General features: G+C 58.0%; 10 protein-coding genes and 1 non-coding gene across 11 annotated transcripts; 4 read left to right on the forward strand and 7 right to left on the reverse strand.

The window, feature by feature from the left end:
• The first annotated feature begins 556 nt into the window (after nucleotides 1-556).
• Nucleotides 557-907, forward strand: GGTG_11594 (hypothetical protein). Its single transcript, XM_009229485.1, has one exon. The coding sequence runs from the start codon at nucleotides 635-637 to the stop codon at nucleotides 815-817; it is 183 nt and encodes a 60-aa protein (XP_009227749.1). The 5' UTR covers nucleotides 557-634; the 3' UTR covers nucleotides 818-907.
• Nucleotides 825-1,537, reverse strand: GGTG_11595 (hypothetical protein; the record flags this gene model as incomplete). The annotated part of the gene is made up of 2 exons (XM_009229486.1): nucleotides 1,195-1,537; nucleotides 825-1,001 (listed from the first exon to the last, which is right to left on the reverse strand). The coding sequence occupies exons 1-2, from the start codon at nucleotides 1,402-1,404 to the stop codon at nucleotides 825-827; spliced, it is 387 nt and encodes a 128-aa protein (XP_009227750.1). The 5' UTR covers nucleotides 1,405-1,537.
• On the forward strand, nucleotides 1,356-2,781 carry GGTG_11596 (hypothetical protein). Its single transcript, XM_009229487.1, has 3 exons — nucleotides 1,356-1,906; nucleotides 2,355-2,427; nucleotides 2,619-2,781. Exons 1-3 carry the CDS (start codon nucleotides 1,653-1,655, stop codon nucleotides 2,670-2,672), a joined length of 381 nt encoding a protein of 126 aa, XP_009227751.1. The 5' UTR covers nucleotides 1,356-1,652; the 3' UTR covers nucleotides 2,673-2,781.
• Nucleotides 2,782-3,885: 1,104 nt separating this feature from the next.
• GGTG_11597 (hypothetical protein) lies at nucleotides 3,886-4,527 on the reverse strand (the record flags this gene model as incomplete). Its single annotated transcript, XM_009229488.1, has 1 exon — nucleotides 3,886-4,527. The coding sequence occupies one exon, from the start codon at nucleotides 4,525-4,527 to the stop codon at nucleotides 3,886-3,888; it is 642 nt and encodes a 213-aa protein (XP_009227752.1).
• A 427-nt stretch (nucleotides 4,528-4,954) lies between these two features.
• Nucleotides 4,955-5,995, reverse strand: GGTG_11598 (hypothetical protein; the record flags this gene model as incomplete). The annotated part of the gene is made up of 3 exons (XM_009229489.1): nucleotides 4,955-5,340; nucleotides 5,665-5,823; nucleotides 5,949-5,995. 3 exons carry the CDS (start codon nucleotides 5,993-5,995, stop codon nucleotides 4,992-4,994), a joined length of 555 nt encoding a protein of 184 aa, XP_009227753.1. The 3' UTR covers nucleotides 4,955-4,991.
• Nucleotides 5,996-6,296: 301 nt separating this feature from the next.
• Nucleotides 6,297-8,561, forward strand: GGTG_11599 (hypothetical protein; the record flags this gene model as incomplete). Its single annotated transcript, XM_009229490.1, has 5 exons — nucleotides 6,297-6,315; nucleotides 6,435-6,478; nucleotides 6,601-6,671; nucleotides 6,807-7,152; nucleotides 8,079-8,561. The coding sequence occupies 5 exons, from the start codon at nucleotides 6,297-6,299 to the stop codon at nucleotides 8,559-8,561; spliced, it is 963 nt and encodes a 320-aa protein (XP_009227754.1).
• Nucleotides 7,534-7,696, reverse strand: GGTG_20233. The gene has a single exon. It is a non-coding gene; the product is annotated as a tRNA-Arg (tRNA).
• A 388-nt stretch (nucleotides 8,562-8,949) lies between the features above and the next one.
• Nucleotides 8,950-11,887, reverse strand: GGTG_11600 (ATP-dependent RNA helicase DED1). The gene is made up of 4 exons (XM_009229491.1): nucleotides 11,841-11,887; nucleotides 11,301-11,375; nucleotides 10,233-11,228; nucleotides 8,950-10,163 (listed from the first exon to the last, which is right to left on the reverse strand). Exons 3-4 carry the CDS (start codon nucleotides 11,203-11,205, stop codon nucleotides 9,307-9,309), a joined length of 1,830 nt encoding a protein of 609 aa, XP_009227755.1. The 5' UTR covers nucleotides 11,206-11,228; nucleotides 11,301-11,375; nucleotides 11,841-11,887; the 3' UTR covers nucleotides 8,950-9,306.
• Nucleotides 11,888-12,591: 704 nt separating this feature from the next.
• Nucleotides 12,592-14,257, reverse strand: GGTG_11601 (pre-rRNA-processing protein IPI1). Its single transcript, XM_009229492.1, has 3 exons — nucleotides 14,153-14,257; nucleotides 13,988-14,060; nucleotides 12,592-13,891 (listed from the first exon to the last, which is right to left on the reverse strand). Exons 1-3 carry the CDS (start codon nucleotides 14,198-14,200, stop codon nucleotides 12,951-12,953), a joined length of 1,062 nt encoding a protein of 353 aa, XP_009227756.1. The 5' UTR covers nucleotides 14,201-14,257; the 3' UTR covers nucleotides 12,592-12,950.
• A 147-nt stretch (nucleotides 14,258-14,404) lies between these two features.
• GGTG_11602 (hypothetical protein) lies at nucleotides 14,405-16,064 on the forward strand. Its single transcript, XM_009229493.1, has 2 exons — nucleotides 14,405-14,884; nucleotides 14,986-16,064. The coding sequence occupies exons 1-2, from the start codon at nucleotides 14,552-14,554 to the stop codon at nucleotides 15,088-15,090; spliced, it is 438 nt and encodes a 145-aa protein (XP_009227757.1). The 5' UTR covers nucleotides 14,405-14,551; the 3' UTR covers nucleotides 15,091-16,064.
• Nucleotides 16,065-17,424: 1,360 nt separating this feature from the next.
• GGTG_11603 (hypothetical protein) lies at nucleotides 17,425-18,399 on the reverse strand. Its single transcript, XM_009229494.1, has one exon. The coding sequence runs from the start codon at nucleotides 17,835-17,837 to the stop codon at nucleotides 17,514-17,516; it is 324 nt and encodes a 107-aa protein (XP_009227758.1). The 5' UTR covers nucleotides 17,838-18,399; the 3' UTR covers nucleotides 17,425-17,513.
• Between the last annotated feature and the right edge of the window lie 754 nt (nucleotides 18,400-19,153).

Consider the following 19,153-nt stretch of genomic DNA (forward strand, 5'->3'; position numbering starts at 1 on the left):
GATGGAGGTCGATGGAGGTCCGGTCGCCCTCCTTGTTCCTTGTCGCTGCCGGGTCTCTTGTGGTGGGTTTGGCCGAGATCGAAATCGCTAAAAGTGGGCGATGAGGACCAATACAGCTTCCCCGACAAAACAACCCTCCCCTGGGCACCATCGACGACAGGACCATGGTTTTTATATCCTCTGCTTCCCAGTAGGTACGCGGCGAGCAAATCGCTTCCATCCTTTTTTTTTTTTGTCATATTCCTTCCCCTTCGGTTCGCTTCGCTTTAGCATGGCCGTTCGTTCGCCCATCGTGTCCTCTTTCTTTGCTTGTTTGTTATCCCTCTTGCCTCCCACGCACATCTTGCTTCTTTTTTTTTTTTTTTGCTGCGTGGGCTGTCGGGTATCTTTGCTTTTTCGACCGGCAAAGCAAGCGACCAAGGTTTTTTGCTTGGGTGGGTGGCCACCCCTGCTGCTTGCTGCGCGTGGTGGACAGAAGTCAGAGGAAGCCAGGCACGCCCGGATCAAAAAAAACGGGACACTTTTCAATTGGTGGTGGTGGGTATGCACTGGGGCAAAAATTGAAAAGTGTTCTCGTTTTTTTTTATCCGGGCGTGCCAGGCAAAAAGGCCAGACAGAGCAAGGCAAGGCAGCCATGTATGTCAACCCCCCTGTGAGCTCTGTGGCGACGGCGGCGGCAGCTGGCCAAACAGGCCAAGCCAGCCAGCCACTACACCTGCCAGCCAAGGGCAGCACACCAAAAACGCGGAGCACGGTGAACATGTCGGTCGATGATGTGTTTGTGCCCCCCCCTGCCCAGCAGGTGCCTAGCACCTAGGTGGGTCCTACCTGCTCACTACGGCGTCGCGAGGCTTTTCGAGTCCCGAACGGCCGACGAAGGTCAAGCGCGCTCCTCCCTCTCCTCCACTCCACCCCGGTTGTCCACGCGGTATCCACACCGACAGACAAGCAGGGCTCGCCGCTAACCGACCCTTGGAGCGGCCGTTCCTGGGAGAATGGCACTTTTACTTTTGGGGCTAGGCCACTGATGGCAACACTTACTTGACGGAGATAAATTAGCATGTCCGGATTTGCTTTACTAAACGTGCGTTGTGCTGCAGAAGCTGACCGCCGCGACGGTGGGTCTGGGCTTTTTGTTTGCGCTCTGATCGTCATGAGAAACGAAGGAAGAAAAAAAAGAAAAAAAGGTCGCACAGGAAAGAACCAACGAGGCGCGCTAGCCGAGCAGATGGCGGACCCGGCTGCACATTTTTGTTTCTGTGCATCAAGCTCTCCCCGGCCGGCGAACCCTTCTTGGGCATCACCGGCGACACAATGTTCGCAAGCAGACACCGCTTTTGTCCGAGGACCGTCTCCGCAAATTGCCATCATCACGGGTACCACGTCGAAGCAGCGGGCTGCCATTATTGGAGGTCCCACGGTTCGTATCCAAGCATGTTTTTTTTTTGGAGGGTGGGTCGGGTCCAGCAGGCTGCGCGCCAGAGAGGACTAAAGCGATGCAGTTGGGAGCAAGACATTTTTCTTGTATCTTTTTTTTTTCGTGCCACCCTGCTTCTTTCTGTTCGCCCGGTGCCGCTTCCGGTCCGGAAGTCTACTCTCCAGAACCTCGGTCTCGGCTTGTGCGAAGGGGGATGCAGAAAATTTGATATGTGATGACGCTTGCTGCTGCGTCTTTGCCGCATGCCGCGGAGGCCAGACAGAGCACGGGCAGGAGAAGAAAAGAGAGAGCACAGGGCACATCCGATAGCGCCAACCAGGAGCCGTTAAATTGCATACCCGGCCCAGCACGGCGCCTCGCGGTCAACCAAACGGGTGAGGAGCCAGCGCTGGGTTTCGGAACGAGGAAAAAAGCCCACTCGCTCGCCGTGCAGCTGTCACACTTGGAGGGTGGTAATGCAGTGTGTTTGTATGATGTATGTCTTTCCGTACTTGGGCAAGGACAAGGAAATGGGGCCTATATGCACGTTCTACAAGAGCCCGTAGCCAAACGGCTGTCTCCATTCAAGCACCTTCGCATGCGGGGGGGATGGGATGGGGGGTGCGGGCGCGGTTGAGGCGCGAAGGGCGGCCAATGGGGAGTCGGTGGTTTGTGCTGGCATGCGCAGGTCGTGATCGTCACATATCGCCTTTGTCTCTGGGCCGGACCAGGTAGGCCATAGACGAGTATGGACTTCCCGGACATATCGCCAGCTTCCGATATCGCTCTCCGTCCCTCTCTCTCCCTCACTTTTGCTACAGTCACATTGATCCTTTTGAAGAAGGAAACATGAGAGAGTGAGAGAAGAGAGAGGGAGAAAAACCAAGCGGATCATTCAGCCCGTCATTCTTCTCTCGGCTGACTCTGTGATCTCCAGTCACCCTAACCCTTCCCTGGTGACGATCTGTGCGTTCCAATGTCACTGGTGGGAGGGGTATCCCGGCTTTTACGTATGTATGTATGTGTGTATGTATGTAACGTGCACTTGGGGCCAAGCTTCAATGCCTTGCATCTTTTCTTTTCCCGCCAATCAGTCCCTCTTTCGCTTCTCCACCCGCCTTAACATTTCAGACGAGCTGCCTCGGCCGACCCTCGGACGGATGTCAGCCCACTAACCCCGCCCGCAGCCCGAAGATAACAGTGGAAGGTCGACGAGGCCGGTGAACATGAACATGACTTTGAATGCTTCGTGTAACCATGTTCGTCCATGGGGGGGGGCTTGCCTTGGTTCCACAACAGTGTTTATTTTTTATTTTTTATGTCTTGGTCTCCAATCTATCGTCCCACTTGTTGCTGCTCGACCTGCTGCTGCATGTTTCAATCTGTCTGCGTGTCTGTCTGTCTGTCTGTCTGTCTGTCTGTCTGTATACCCGCCCGCCCGCCTCGCATTGTCTCGCCAAAGCCGGTGTGCCCAAGAGGCCCGCCTGCTCGAACCGAACTGGCATGCCGCCTTGTGGGACGGCCGTCTCTCGCGGGCCACGTGGTCTCTCGCCACCGGGGACGCAACTCTGGCCCGTTTTTTTTTTTTTTTCGCCCCCGTAACTTTGTCGCTCTTTTGTCATTTGATATGGCATCGCGGACGATTGCTGTCCATCACATGGATACCTTCTTCTTGATGGGGGGCTTTACAAACATGCTTATCTCTCTTCCTCTCACTCTATCCAACCGATACGGGGCTGGCTCAAAATCCCTCCGTCCTCCCATACCGGCGAGGATCCCCTTGCTTCGTGGGGACCAGCCGGGCGGCGCCCATTCTAGGCCCTCTTGGTACAGCTTCATGGGACTTCTCTCCGTCAGCTTTGCCCTGGGGTTGACCCCCGAGGTCGAGCCATGTCTGTCATGAGCCTGCTGACCTCGGAGCTACCCGAGAAGAGCGCCCGCCCCCGGCAAGGCCCCTCGAGGGGGCCGACGAAATAAAATGAAGTCTTCACTCGACTCGGGCAAGCCGAAACATGGACAAGAGCCGGCACGTCCCGTTTCCCAAGAACAAAGGCTGGCGCCAGAAACGAATCGACATAGGTAGGTGTTGCAGGCAGAAGGGATAGGCACGGTGTGAGGCTATTCCGGTTGATTAGCTCTAAGGAGGAAAGGATCTGAGGTGCAGGGCCCCGTAGGAGCCTTTGCCCTTTATATACACGTGACTCCCCTGTCCTCCTTGCTTACTAAGCTTCCCTCCTGGTGCCTGGAAGCGTCATAAGCTTTCAGGCAGAGGGACCGCTCTTCCAGGCATCTGCTATCTACGCCTGAGACCTCTTCTCTACAGTATACACTGTCTTCTTTGTGACAGTAGGGTATGTAGGAAGACAGGGCATTGCAGGTAGCGCTCGGGCACGTGCATGTGAGGAACTGAGATAAAGCTGTTGGAAGGGGAAAGGATTGCCGGCGGAATCTTGTTTTTTTTTTTCACGTCAAGCCGGCTTGGTGCTGGGACGCACGATGCCCAGCACAATGACTAGCACCCCAGCAAGGATGAACAGCAGCAGGGGAGCTATGCAGAAAGCCACCATGCGCAGCCGCCTCCGCCTCTTTGACTGCGCGGCCGCCACCGCCCCCAGCGGCGGGAGGGGCCGCTGCATGGGGATCCATTCAGTGCTGTTGCTATACCCGCTGCCGCCGCCACCACCCGGGCTGGCCCCGCCGCCACCGCCGTAGGGGCTCAGGTACGTCGGGCTGGCCTGCCGCGGCGAGGCTGTATCGCCGCCGCCGAGCAGCTCCTGCTTCTGGGTGGGGTCGAGGGGCGCGAACGAGGCGTGGCTGTAGGAGGGCGAGGACGGCATCGACGCCAGGTACGGCGGCGGCGGCCGATCGTCTCTGCTGAAGGCGGGCGAGAGCGGTGAAGGCAGTGGGCTATTGTTGTTGTTGTTGTTGTTGTTGTTGTTGTTGTTGTTGCCACCAGGTCCCCCAGCGTGGAGGCTCTGCAGCGACTGCTGGCGGCGGTGGCTGTGGCGCTGCTCGCGATACTCGGACTCGGCCAGCGACACGTCGAGCCGCGGCAGGCCCGCCGCCCTGCCGCCGTCCCCGGCCCGGGCCTGTGGGCCACTAGGAGGCATTCCGGGGGTCTGCGTCTGGTTCCAAGTTGTGTGTATGCTGCTTGGCAGCGGCGGTAGCGCGGCTTGGCAAGCGGACGAGGTGCTTTTGTTGTTTGAGTCGGTTGGGGGATATGAGAGACTGGCACAGAGGGAAAAGGAAGAGATTCCTGGGGCACCTGCGGGCGGTAGCTGGAAAGGTCCAGCAAGGTTCGGGGTATCAACTGGAGGGCGGATTAGGCTTGTAGGAGAATAGAATGTATGCTATTAGTCATTAAAGGAATGCGACTGGAAGAAGAGAAATTGGTGGTAAAAGGGACGGTGTGCAGTCAGTCAGTCGTCCATCAAACTTGGACTTTCGGCGCCGTGGCTTCGTCCAAGGGCACGAACGAAGTTGGGGGAATGGGCTTTCGCCCGAGAAACAAGAAATAACGGACCGAAGGCTGCTGGCCTGGCATTAAAGTCGAGAGCTGAAGGATCCTGATCCCTCAGCTGAGAGCGGCTAGGGCAGGCAGGCTACGCCCTAGAAGGATCTCATAAGCGCGCAGGCCCCCTCTTGGGTCCTTCTTTCCAATTCGATAGTCCCGGATTCCTTCCGGACCCAGATAAGGCAGGATCGCGGTCGGCCACCCACAAAGCCCGCCGGCCTGCTCGCCGAAACCCGCCGTCAGCGCCTGAGCCTTTCCCCTCCCGCCCTTTTGACGCGCCCTTCGCGTTTTTGCGCTGCGTGGCCGCCCCCCGTTGGCATGCTGGAGGCGCCTACCCAGTAGCGTGTTTGAAAGAGGGGGGAGGCGCGAAACGGGCCAACGTGGTTTGGGGGCTGCGTCCGGCGCATTTCTGTGAGCGCCGTGTCCCTCTAGCTGTCATTGCTTTTTGATTATTATTTTTACGCTACATTGCATTTGGACACCAGGGGCTTGTGGCGCACACTGCTACGCCCCAAAAAAAAGGAAATAAACAAAATGAGCGGCTAGTAAACGGGGGGCGCTAACGGACGCCACCAAGGGCATTAGAGTGAGGCTGAACCGCGTCAACGCGTGTCACTTTGCGATATCTGGGCTTGGCTTTGACATTTATCTCTTCGTCCGCTTCGCCAGCGGGCGTGCCCTCCCTCGGCACCACTACCAACTGTTTACCTATCCGTCCATCTAGTAGACGGACCCTAGGAATGGAGCCGCGAGATCGAGAGCGTGTGTGATCGGTCCTCCTAGTTCCCCTCGTAGCCGCTCGACCACCTCGACGGACACGTGGCCGCCCTCCAGCCGCACGCGGTCCGCGCGAGGACAGCGATATCCGGTTCCCTTGAAACCAATCAGGAAACTGTGTGTACAGCCGTGCCAAGTCCTTGTGTAATGTGTAACGAGTGGTCATCGGTCGATGGGCTGGGCAGGATGAAAGAGACTGCCTTGATATTGCTGGATACTGGGAGGAGGGGGTGCCCAGACCTTATAACCTGAGGCCTGCTATCGTAAAGCACGGACCTGGGGCACATCTTCGTGGTGTAGCGTGTTGGGGACCGGCCCCTGGGAGCGTCTGAGAAAATCGTTGGATGGTTTTGCTGGGGGGTTGGTAGCGGTCCACCCACCATTGAAAGAGACTGGCTGTGAGCTTTTGCCAGTTGGGCTTCCCCATTTTTTCCTGCTTCCGGTCTGGACAAGCCGGCGTGAAGTCATTGCGAGCAGCCCAAGCCAGGCGTGCAAAACGCGGACTACATATGCTGGATGGTAGCCGGAGGATCGCACGGTGGCAGGACGGGACCCGGTAGAGGCATAGTTAGGCCGTGCCGGACAGACATGGCCAGTCCGGCACGGAGTCTCGTGCGGGTGGGCCCGAGGTCCATACGGAGATCTCCGGTTACGGCTGTGCAATTCCCGGTCCTGCACCGAGGCGGTGCAAGGCTCGGGACAAGGCTGGGTCTTGATACCCCGCAGCCCGCGGCTTCCGCAAGGAGCCTATATACGGCGACCCCTCTCATGTGTTGCTACATGAGATACAGTCATTAGGATATCCAACCAGACTGCTTCTCACCCCTACGTTGATCTCGCTCGACCCGAAGGCCACGAACAACACACAATATACCATCACCGCGAAGCATAGGCCTACTCGCGCAGCCGCCAGTCCAAGCATCCGTTCTGGAAGCGCAACAACTTCCGGGAAAAGGCCAAGATGTATGGCCGAAACATGGCACGGCTGCTGTATATAATCTGCCAATGCACAGCCTGTCCCTCTATGCGCACGGGGCGGGCTTGGGAAGGTGACAAACCGGTAGGCATTCCTTTAACATGGCTACCCTCGCACCGCAGGTTAGCCCCGGGCCCGAGCTGCGTGTTTCAGCAGTCTGGTTCGGCAGACTCGACGCCAGGGAGCTGCTTTGCAGCATGCGCGCCGCATATGCCCGGGTGGCGACCGGGGGACGAACGAGAGCGCGGCCAGCTTTCGGAGCCGAGTCGGGCACACACACACACATCCCGTGCTCCGCGGGCCCGTGAGGAGGCAGCCGGCGTTGGGCGGCTACGCTGCCGCCACGCCCACACCCCTCCCGCGAAAGCCTGTCTTACTTTAACGATCGTGAAACGCCCCGGGGTCCGCGCCCGAGGTTTCATGCTGGTATCTGGAGCTGTAGATTCCTACATGCTGCTTCTGCGAGTTGTAGGCTTTGGTATTATAAGATGCATACACCGGCATGCCTCTCGGCATCGATTAGCATATTGAACGTGAGGCAACGAGTGCTGCGGGCATCAACAAACGCAAGGGAGAGTTTGAGGGTACCGTGACGTTTTTAGCTCCGCCTCGAGCTGTGCTTTGCGAGGTAGCTTGAAGGCCGGAAGGGAAGCGGGAAACGGTAAAGCTACGATCTCCCAAGGTCGGAAATGATATATAATTATGTAGGAGGTGCCATCCCTTACCGCCTTAATCCCTTACTTTTCCACACGACATGGCTGGAAGGCTTACCTCAAACGACAAGCGGGCACAATACCAACAGTCGTGGCTGCACCGTGATAAAAGAGGGGGGGGAAAGAAAAAGAATTGCACCGCTGCCGGGATTCGAACCCGGGTCTGATTCCGCCGAATTCCACACTTTAGTTATTTTAATTATACCTGGGGGACTTGTCTGGCATGGATGGGCAAGCTTACCTCCGCCTACCTCCGAAAGCATCGGAGGGCGACAAGCTAACCACTGCTATACAACGGCTGCCCTTTTCTAACCACTTGACCACTGGGGGCCAGGGCTCGGTGTTTGTTGGAGGGCTGGGCGGCAATAGCGAGTGAAAAGGGGTGTGTTTGCCATGGAATGTAGGCACATTCCAAGCTTTTCATTATTATTGCTGGAATTCCGATCGGGTTTACGGCTTGATGTCTTCCCGGGCTGGATTTTAAAAAGCATCGCACACGCGGACGAAATGAGCGCCGTATAAAGTGAAGCTTAAGCATGCACTCTTATACCCCCAGTTCCCACCGAACGTCGACACCTTATAGAACAGCAAAGCCCGAGGATTTACCCCAACGCATACGAGGTAGTCAACGGGACGCGCTTGTTCCTGTAGCTGCTGAGCGTGCAGGTTGATTGCTTAAAGGCGGGATCCCCACCACGGAGCCGGACGATACTGGCTGGCGCGGGTCCTGCCCGGCCCGTTGTGGGCATCTCGGCTCCCCGCGTGGCCACCACGGGCCCCGCCGCTCCGGACTCCGTCCGTACCTCTCCTGCCAGCCCGCACGTGCGCGGCCGAGGGGCGCTTCTCCCCACCTCCCTCCACCAGCTGGCGGGTCGGGCCTTCGTGTCACACACATCGAAAGGTCCTCAACAACACCCGTCCGTCCATCAACGCCGTGGCGGCCCTCCACCTCGGGCCGGAACCCCCCCTCCTGGCGGCTTCTCGGCCCCGCTTGATGGCGAGGACGACGATGACGCACTCGAGTACCTTCCGCGACAGGCATCGAGAGATCCTCAGCCGCCCCTGGTCCCGAGAGAAAGCTTCTGGGCACAGCGCGCGCCCTCGCCCGACGCGGCCCGGCCTCGTCGGACGGGTGCCACCCATTTCCTAGTGCCGACGCGTTGATGGTGTACGCCGCCACCCCCGTGGTAGCGCCAAACCGGTAGAACATACCAACAGCCTACCTGCTCGACACGCTATCGTAGCTTGACATGACGATATACCCAATTGTGTCTCCGGAGCTTGGGGCACAAGGCCTGCGGTGTGGACGGTCTTGCTCAAACATTCCGGGACCAAAGTCCTCTACTCCTTTGAAGTATCAGAAACGAGACAGGAAACAAGGTAAATAATGGAAATGACAGAATGGCAGAGAAGTGAAAGTGAGATGGGATTTCCCATCGGCGTCATCGGACATAAAGTGAGTGTAGCTTTTCATTTGGCCGCTGTGCCTGCTTTCAAGAGCTATTTTGACATCTTTCCAATATTAAACTCTTCACGTTATGTGCGCGTAGGGTTGGATGAACTCCTTTTCTGATTCCTATGCTAGTTTGGTCTACTAGGAGACGAGATGGTATGAGATGGTCTCCTGGCGGCCAAACGAGAAGCAGTTATGTCTCTAGATGCGAGTCTCAAGACAAATAACCGCAAATGTCCGCCAAGTAGACCGAGCTCCTACGAAAAACCTTCTCTGTCCTCCTCGACCGTAGTGGCCCATGATCAAGCCATTGTCCTATTCTCACCAACCATCCTTCTTGCCTCTCTCAATCCCAACTGAATTCATTGCGTGCCCGGGGAGTTAGCCTGGCTGTGGGTTCTCAACAAGAGAGTCTAGTTCAGGCATCACTTCTGAACCAGACTCCCTGTCAACCACTTACCAGCCAGTGCCAGTGCTTCCCCAGCCACCTTGAGTCTTCTCCTTGGCGTCCTGAGGGGCAGACTTCTCCTCAGCATCAGCGCCCCAGCCGCCACCCGAGTTGGCGTTGTCGTCATTGGTGGCACCCCAGCCACCACCGGCATCACCACCACCGTTGTCATTCTCCTGCTCAAAGTCGGAGTCAGCCTCAAACTTGAGGTTCTCACGGGCCTCACCCTCAGGAATGTGGTGGGCGAGAAACTCGGGGATCTCCTGCTGGGTCTCCAGCATGGTGCGCACAAGGACGCTTCCAAGAGGTTCGTCGCGATCGGTGAAGAATGAGGTGGCCATGCCCTTGTGACCGATGCGGCCAGTGCGACCGATGCGGTGCGTGTACTCCTCGATTCCTCCATGCTCCATGCTGGGCAGATCGTAGTTGATGACATGAGCCACGTTGCGAACATCGATGCCGCGCGCCGAGATGCCCGTCGCAACCATGATGGGCGTGGTTCCCTTGCGGAAGGCACGGAGAGCATCCTCACGCTCGCGCTGGGTCCGGTCGGCGTGCATCGAAGTGACAGGAAGACGCGCCTGGTTGTAGAGGTAGTCGTCAAGCTCATCAGCCTTCTGCTTCGAGTTCACGAAGATGATGGTGCGCTGGGGCGGCAGCGAGTTGAGAAGGTCCGTGAGAGCCTGACGCTTGTTGAAGGGCGCCGTCTCGACAACGCTCTGGATGATGTTGGCATGGGTGCTGCCAGCACGGCCGACGCGGAAGCGGACATGCGTCTCAGAAAGGTGCGTCTTGGCGAGGTCACGAATCTTCTTGGGGAAAGTGGCCGAGAAAAGAAGGTAGTTGATGTTTCCCTCCTCCTGCTCTGTGGTTTGAATTACGTGTTAGAATCTTTTTCGGAAGAGTCTCTAAACTTGGGAGGAAGTAAGCTTACCACCACCAGAAAGAATCTTCTCGAGGTCCTCGGTCCAGTCGTCGTGTAGAATCTCGTCCGCCTCGTCAATGACCATGTATTTGAGACGACGCAGCGTCAGGAGCTCAGGGCGCTCCATGAAGTGGATCAGGCGTCCGGGAGTGGCGCAGAGAATGTCGCAGCCCTTTCCGATCTGACGGACCTGGGCGCCAAAAGGACCGCCTCCATAGACAACGCCTGGGCGGAGCATGCTACGGTAACAGAGCTTGCGAGCCTCGTTGAAGATCTGGATTGCGAGCTCACGAGTCGGGCAAATAAGCAAGACTAGCGGCTCGGCGCGAATGGGGCCATGGATGTCGAAGTTGTAAGTGGCCGGGTTAGGGCGGGGTGCCGCGAGCTTCTTGGCCTTTCCCATGAGCTTGTTGATGATGGGGATCAGGAAGGCGGCCGTCTTTCCGGACCCAGTCTGCGCGATGCCGATCACGTCATAGCCCTTGTGAATGGCAGGCAGGCAGTATGACTGTATGGGAGTCGGCGTCTTGTAACCACACAGCTCGATGTTCTTGAGCATGGCAGGGTGCAGGCCAGCATCCTGGAACTTGAGCGCGGGAGCAACGCGGACCGGGCCCTCCTGGACAAGATCGATGCTGGCAATGGTGGAGAAATCAATGCCGGCACTGCCCTGGTCCTTGTTCTTGGGACCGAAGAGCTCATCCTCGAGCTGAGGGACTTCGGGGCCCAGGTCGCCCTCCTCACCGTCCCACTCATAGATGCGGGCGTCACCCTCCCAGGTATGATTGCGCTCCTCATTGCCGTAGTCATAAGCTGTACGGTCGACCCAGCCGCCCTGGGACTCCAGAGTCTGAGGCTCAGGCTCAGTAGGAGCCTTGCCAGTCTCGGGGAGATCGGCTGCCATCTGGCTGACCCCAAAGGCGTCGTGGGCCTGGACCCCCTGCTGGGTGCCAGGCTCGTTGGATGTCTCCCATCCAGACATTTTGGCTGATGTCAGACTGTTGTCTAGGTCGAATTAGTCCTTGCTTATCTATGATGTGACGGAATGACAGAACTGATACCGAGTATAGAGCTTACCTTGTGCTTGATGGATTCTGTTGCTTTCTGGACAAGTGTGATCAACGCAGCGATTCCAGAACGAGTCTTCTGGACCTTGGGAGAGCAGTAGATGTCAGTATGTCATGAGGTTGGGGTCAACAAGTTATATTCGGGCCGTGATGGGAGAGTTAAAAGGCAGTGTCGAAGGCCGACATGGGGCAGGATGGACGATCAAAGAGAAAAGCAGGCAGGCAAGGACAAGAGCAAGAGGAGTAGAGCGACCAAAGACACTACGAGCTTGATATTATCTCGTGGGCCTGGCCGAACCAAGAGGAAGCTGCGGCAGATGGTGGAGTGACTCTGATACTGCCCGTAGGCGGCGAGGTAGGGATGTGGGATGTGTATGGCGATGACAAAGGCGGGGTGGTGATGAAGGCTGGCAGCAGAGCAACGCGACGAGTGAGGCGGGCGGCAAGAGCTGCACAGTGATCCCTCTGCACGCTGCGAGCGCAGATGCTACTGTAGTTCGGGAATAGAGGCGGATGCGAGATGCTTCAAGGGAATATGCAGCGTATTTACCAGTGCTGGGGACAGGATCTGGCAAAAGAAAGAGGCCGAATCCAAAGTGTCGATGTTGTTGCGTTGGGGATGAAGGAAGGGAGAATGGGAAAAAGTTTGACGGGAATAAATAGGTGGTAGGTAGGGCAGGGAAGGAGGGCACAGACGGAAGGAGCTGCCCACGAACCGGGAGGAAATGTGGCAAGGCGGGAAGAGGTGGCACTACCACAGAGCCGCCCTCCGCACGCCACCCACACCCCTCTCGGGCCTGATATCAAGCAGGCCCGGGCGAAGTCGGAGTCTTTGGAGCTACAAAAAGAACTTAGGGTCCACAAAGAGAGTTGCTGAGCCGATATCTAGCCTATCATGGCTTTGAAAGACCATCCTAGCGTGCCAGAGGGCATCAAGAGGCAGCCGGGTACGCACGCAAGACAGCTGGCAGCCCATCAGGCGGCAGCTGGGCTCATAAAGCACAGACAAAGTATCATACGGTTCCCCCGGGAGCGTTGCTCCGAAGCTCCGGAAGACCGTGCAAGTGGCGTTTGCTGATATCTGCCTGTGAAGCTGCTGCCAGGGCGGGCGCTCAGACCACACGAACACGTATCCTGCCCGGGGAAAGCGGACAAGCGGCTGGATGTGGCCACCCGTGTGTGTACCTGGAGGGGTCCCATCACTCAAATACGCTGGGCTGGAGGAATAAATGATGTTTGCAGGAGGGCAGAAATGTCGGGCTGGCAGGCAGCACAAGGCACGAGAGGCATGGGACGGTTGGGTGAGGCAGCATAGGTCGGCCAGACCCTTGGTTCCATTTTGAGTTTTTTTTTTTTGATATTGGCTCTTGCAGGCGCATAGAGCAGCATGCGGTTACCCACGACAACGCAATCAGGCTGTTTGTTCGAGCTACCCATATGCTTCTCGAAATCTCTACAGCTAGCTGGAAGGCAGCGTGTGAACGGGAAGTTGCATTCCTTTATCTGACTGACGAAGGAGTAGCATACCTGGCTGGTTCAGGTATAATGCTGTTTGGAGACACATGCCTTTGATATTCGGCAGAGAAAAATTGCGGAAAGTGGGGGCAAAGAGCCAAAGCCGACACCCCTCCAACACACTCTAGTTCGCGCAAACGGGCTATTATGCAATATCGTAGCCCTCCATGCCGTCCTTCACGGCCAGGTCCAGTATGGCGGCCGCTCGGCCAACAGCGCCTCCCTCCTTCTTGGCCTCCTCAAGTCCCTTTGACACAACGACCTGCCACCGGGCAGAGAAGACGCGTTGGCGATCCTCACGGTCGGCGTACATCTCGCTATCGGCGTCCCTGGGAGCCCCGAAGAGGTTGAGATGCCCGAAGGGGTTTGAGCACCGCGGGAGCCGGTACAAGCCGTTCCAGTAAGCACTCGGGCCCGCCGAAGTTGACACGACCTCGGGCCGAAGGCCGATCTCGAGGAACTTGGCTAATGCTAGAAGTTGGCGTGCATAGGACTGACCGCCCTTGGCGGCGCCAAAGGTAGACTTGGGGGCCGAAGTCCAACCCTTTGTGGTCGTCGACGTCGTCTTGGACACAGAAGAAGTGGCGGCGCCCGCAGAGGCAGCAGCAGCAACGGCCGCGATGCTGCTCCAGCCGAGCATGGCGGCAAAGACGTTGAGCGTCTTCATCCAGCCGCCGGCGCAAGAGACGACCTCGTCGCCCGCGGTGTCCAGTAGCCACTCCATGACGCCAAGCGAGTCGTTGCGAACATCTGCCGAGAGATGCGTCATGCCGGCGCGCACGTACATGAGGACCTTCTCGGCCTGTTGGGCCACGTCAGCTCGTGGGAGGGTCTGGAACAACTTGAGAAGCTGGGTGCGGACGCCTGAGCACGTGTCCGAGATCAGCGGCAGGAGCCGGGCTAGGACGCCAGCCGTGCCCACGGGGTTGTTGGGCGGCTTGGCCGCCAGCTGTCCAGTCAGGAACGCCAGGGCATCGCGGCGTTGGTTCTCCGAGCGCGAGGATGAGGCCAGAGACAGGTTGTGCTTGAACTGCTCAGCTGGGCTCGGCCCATCAACAGTTATAGACTGTTGGGCGACGACGATAGCTACCAGGGGCTGTCAGCGCCGGATACTTTTCCCAGGGTCCTAGGTAGATGCCACTTGAAAGAGCACTCTTGAGCTGCTAGGAATACAAGATTTACCCTTTGATTTGAAGCTCGTGTCGGTAAAGCTGGCAGGCTTCTCCTTCGCCTTGCCTACTTTCAGCTTGGCTCTCTACGATGGGTTCACCGGATTAGCCATCAGTGGTTCTCCCCACCAGTACTAGGTAGGTAGGTTGGCTGGCTGGACGCTGGCGTTGCGAGTACCTGAAAGTCCTTCTTCTTCTCCTTCTTCTTCCGGATGCTAGACCCCATCGTGTAATCATGGGCAGCCAGCGAGAGGACTTGACATGCGACAGGGGTAATTCTCGCCGAACAGACTGTCGCAAACTCAATGCCAACCCCGGCGCGGCGAGAAATTTTGGCGGTGAAACAAGTGGGGCCGCGGCAGAATTCCAGCGGCACCGGACCCAGCTTAGGGGTACAGACAGGGGATGCTGCTGTTTCTCGCGGGGAGCTCTAGGTTGCTGCGGCGGTCGGTCGCTTCCACAAGCGCGCGGCCGGGAGCTCACGCACTGCTGGTACCTACGAAGACGGCGACGGCAACAACCCGACCAGCCGAAACCCCGAACGACTCTGCCTACCACACAGACCGAGAAGCCCGACATGGCCGACTTCCGGGGCTCTGTGAGCAACCAGGCGTCGGGAAGCGCCGACGGCGGCATCGACGGCTTGGAGGAGACCCTCGGGCGGCTGGCCAAGAAGCCAGGCGTTCAAGCCACCATCGTCCTGGACCGCACGTCGGGCGCCATCCTCAAGACCAGCGGCGAGATCTCCTCCATCAGGACGTCCCGAAGCGACCCGCTGGCCGCCTCGTCATTCTCGAGCGAGAATGGGCCATCCTCGGCCAGCGAGCCCCAGGGCGCCGAGCAGCTCGCCGCCATGGTGTGGGGCTTCATCAGCGCCGCGGGCGCGCTGGTGCACGACCTGGACTCTGAGGTGCGTTTGCGTGTGCGGCGCGGCGTCTGCTGGCAACGTTCCAGAGCCCCTCCAGTACCACATCAAAGCTTGTGCACTAACATTCACCATGGTTCAAACAGGACGAGCTCAGGCTACTGCGATTGCGGACGAAGAAGCAGGAGCTTGTCATCGTGCCCGATCCAAAGTACCTTCTGATCGTTATCCACGACACGCCGGCGGCCTGACGGACCCGAGCCACGAAATCACCCAGGCCGCGGGGCCTCGACGCATGCAGACTGCAACGCGCTCCTTGCTCGTCAATGCCGCGTCAAATTCCCCAGTCGGAAGACTCATCCACCGCCAACCTCCAATATGGCATCGTGATTAGGCTGGCTGGTGACATGTCATTGGAGGAGCGCAGAGAGCAAAGCAAGGAAGAAGAGACAACAGCACAAAACACAATGATACCCCCGAGATTACAATGCTCCCAACGGCAGGCGGTTGATTAGGGCCCCTGGGTCTTACATGGCTCACCGGTATTACTAGGTGCACTGTCACCAATATTGCATGCAGGAGCCGGCGACCCCTTCATGTGAGCAAGTGAAAAAAAAAAAATCCCCGAGATGTCAAGTCTCGAGCCCGGCCATCGGGCAGAAGGTGGTGTTGGCAGTGGCATCCGCCCTCGCGTGTCCTGCACCCGCCCGGGGTGAGATGCACGTTGCCTTCGGCGCGTGGCGACTCTCCCGAAAACACTCATCTCTTGTCATTTCCCTCGGAACGATTCCCGGGCGTGGCGGCAGAGGTGGATGGGCATGAGCGCAGGGGAGCGGCTGCGTACATACCGCAAGGTCGTGTGGCCGGATGCGACTTTGGGACTGGAGGACACTCTGGCTGCCGGTGGGATATTCAGCCTATCTCAGGGGAAATTGTGATCCCGCAGCGATCAATTCCCGACATCGTGGATTTGATTTCCCGAGCGACGCGATGTCGCCTTTGCGCAGAATGCACCCCCTCAGGGTGTTTGCTGGCACACAAGTGTGCGGGAGAGGGCCAAGGGAAGCACAGGTGTGTCGACATAGCATAAATGTAAAATCAATCTTGTTTGTTTCCATGTCTGGAGCGCCCAAATCGGTGCCGAATGCGCGTCTACGGCGTGGGCCCCTCGGGGAAAATGTACCGTCCAAGATTGCATGGGGCAATATATTGTTTACAACCTGCAGCCAGCTCCCAAAACGAAACATGCGCGAAGTCTCCAGGGAAGTTGCCGGGGTATAGATGTGCCCAGGGATGTGGCAGCTAGATCATGGAAGGCATCGCATTGCATTGTCATCGCAATATCGGTCGGATTAGGGTTGTCGGAATAAGTCGTATTTGCCAGCCTCCTGCGACAGCATGCGACATCTAAAAGAAGGTTGAGATCCCGCTACTTTTGACGCTACAGTACACGCTCGTTTATGCTGCTGCCATGCCGAAGCCAATGCATATTTGTGTCCAAGGCGAGGGGATGTGGAATCAAACCACATGCGTCCACCTGCATCGAGAACGCTGCAGCTGCAGATTAGAAGCGCCAAACCCACCCACACTCACCCAATCTGAACCGTCCAACCGTCCTCGTCTACCCTCGCCTTTTTTGAATTGCGTCAGATTTTAGAGCCGACAGGGCGTTTCTACATGGGATCTTGGCAAAAACAGGGCCAGATTTACCAAAAATAATGAAACAATGCCCCAAGTCCGGCAAGGTGGGTGGGCACCGCATTGCTAGGCTGCTGCTGAACGCGAGAGAGAAAGAGGCCATCCATCCCTGCCATGAACTGCCCGCCTCCCCCCGACGGGCCAATCTACACAGTCCCATCCATAGGCAGCCTCTCAGTCCGAAACATTAGCAGACGCATCCGATCCGAGAGGGCCGCAGCCAGTCAGGACCGGGGAGGAGGATGGTCCCATCCCGTTGGGCGCTGCGGTGCGCGCGGCTGGCCGAGGGCTTTTTCTTTTTTTACTTTTCCCCTTGATAATGTAACGCCCGGCTGGAGGCATACTCAAGCGGCGGGGGGAGGGGGAGTGAGTGAGTGGGCGAGCGAGTGAGTGCGGGCGGAAAGACCCGCGGGTTGTTTACCATCCTCGTTTCTTGCCCCCTTTTTATTCTGGGGACTGTCATGCATGCCGATTTGATTTGAGATTGGTGCTTTTCCGATTCCCGTAAACACACGCAAGCAGGTTTCTTGGTCGTCTCCGATGGGGTGTGTTTCCATGTTTCCCACCTTTTGTAGTGGCGGGGGGGTGGGTATCAATGAGTGGCTCGTTGCTCCATCAGATCCGATCACCGAGAAGGGCGCCCTCACGCTCCATGGACCAAGCTCTGGCTCTCCCCTTCTGGCTTGCTTGGGTTTTATGACGGCGACTCTGTGATACGACATTCCATATAAAAAGTGAGGCCATGATTGGGATGGACGTTGGGGGCTGCTACATCCGAGACAGGCCCAACCCAACTTGCAGGCTGACTGCCCTGAGGCGGGCCCCCCTTTCGCGTCGTCGGCCGGCGCAGGAGCACGAAGCCAAGTCGCGTTCCGGCACTTGGGGACGAGGGCAGGCAGGCCTTAGGTCGTAGGCTGCTTCGGCAAGCCCCGTAATGTTTTCTTCCCTGGGCCGGCGTTTCTTATCTCTCTTCCCTCTAACGAGGAGCCTTACCCGCGCAGTGGGAAAGCATGGCTGGCAATACCGCAGCCCGCCCCCGAACGGCCATGACGAAGCGAGCAGGGTATGTTCGGCGGACCTGGGCGTGTCCCAATAGATGGGTAGGTCCGTAGCCGCGAGGTGGGATACATGGTTGGTTGCTCCCCTCGCATGTTGGCGTCGTGACGTGCAGTTCGTCGTACCTTGGCTCGTTCCCCGTCATATGTATTGGGTACCCTTTTCCCCCGTCACTTGTCTTTGTTCCCCTTGCTCCCCTTTTCTGGCTTTCCTCCAGCCTCGCTGTTTCTTGTCCGTTTTCCATTCTGCTTTTCGTCCTTTTGTCTTTCTTTCTTCCTCTCCACCGGATATCTGCAGCTTTCCGGCGAAGGCTCTGACAGCTTGTTCCGCTCCCCCGGCCATTTGTTCCAGCAAGACCCTGGTCTGACCGACGAGGATCGACGACCACTATACGCTCGCTCGGTCTCGCACCATCTGCTTACCCTCGAGTTTATTCATCGCTACGAATCCCAGGATCGAAAAGAAAAAATACAGGCTGCTTGACGGAAAGGGTCCTAGAAGGAAGCAACACAAGCGACTCAATTGATGGTGCAGCGCAGCATCCCACCCGCTGCACCAAACGGATGGGTGTGCACGATTTGGGTGCATGGAGAGTGCATGGGAGCCCGCGCGTGCGTGTGACTGACCAAGGCGATCCTTTGTGGAGACACGACCTATAGAAAGAAAAAAAGAAGAAGCAAAAAAAGCGGCTGGATCGAAACAGAGGAGGGAGCGCACGAGACGGACCAAGGCGAGCAAAAGGATGCCGTCATTCTCCCTCCTTCGCCGGTCGCCGAAAGACCGCGCGCCGGTGGACCAGCAAGCACAGCAGGCACAGCAAGCGACCAAGGGTGGTGGTGGCGTCGGTGGCGGCTGGGTCGCATCGTGGGCAAGACAGGCGGACCAGGACGGCGGCGACAGGGTCAACCCCACCGATAGGGCCAACCACAGCGACGGCGGCGGCAGCGGAAACGGCAACAGCAACGGTGCCAACGGCAGCGACAGCAACGGCAGGAGCAGGCGCGGGTCGAGTTCCAAGCGCGAGCTGCTCCACGGGCTGATCAGTCGGTCCATGCGCGGGCGAGGCCGGCTGCTGGTCTCTGCGTCAGGCTCGTCGTCAGCTGGTGCGTCGAACCCACCAGCGGCGGGGGGCCTGGTGGTGGCGGCAGCGCCTGCCCCGCCCTGCACTCTCGAGCCAGCAGCAACAGGGCACAGGCCACCCCCAAAGGCAGGCGAAACCATCGTCGGCCTGGTGCTTGCGGTAAGTGTGTTGTGCACTGCGCTGCACTGACGTCGACCAAGGGCAAGAGTCAAGTCGTGCAGCGGCCTGGAAGCCCATCATTGATCCCATTCTTTATTTCCCCATTGATCCCATCGTCGCTCCCAATCCCACTCCACCCCCAGCCCCAGCCAGCCATTCACATACCTCCCCCGGTCTGCTTGAGCATCTTCCTGCATCGAGTAGTCATGGCGCTGCCGTTCCCCCGCCCCAGATGCACTCCCGATTGACACCACAGACCCCTGTCCTCCACACTTTGGATCGTCCGAGGCGGGGATCCACTCCTCAGTTGGCACCCTCGC

The sequence above is a fragment of the Gaeumannomyces tritici genome, assembly GCF_000145635.1.
Source record: "Gaeumannomyces tritici R3-111a-1 unplaced genomic scaffold supercont2.7, whole genome shotgun sequence".
NCBI lineage: Eukaryota > Fungi > Ascomycota > Sordariomycetes > Magnaporthales > Magnaporthaceae > Gaeumannomyces > Gaeumannomyces tritici.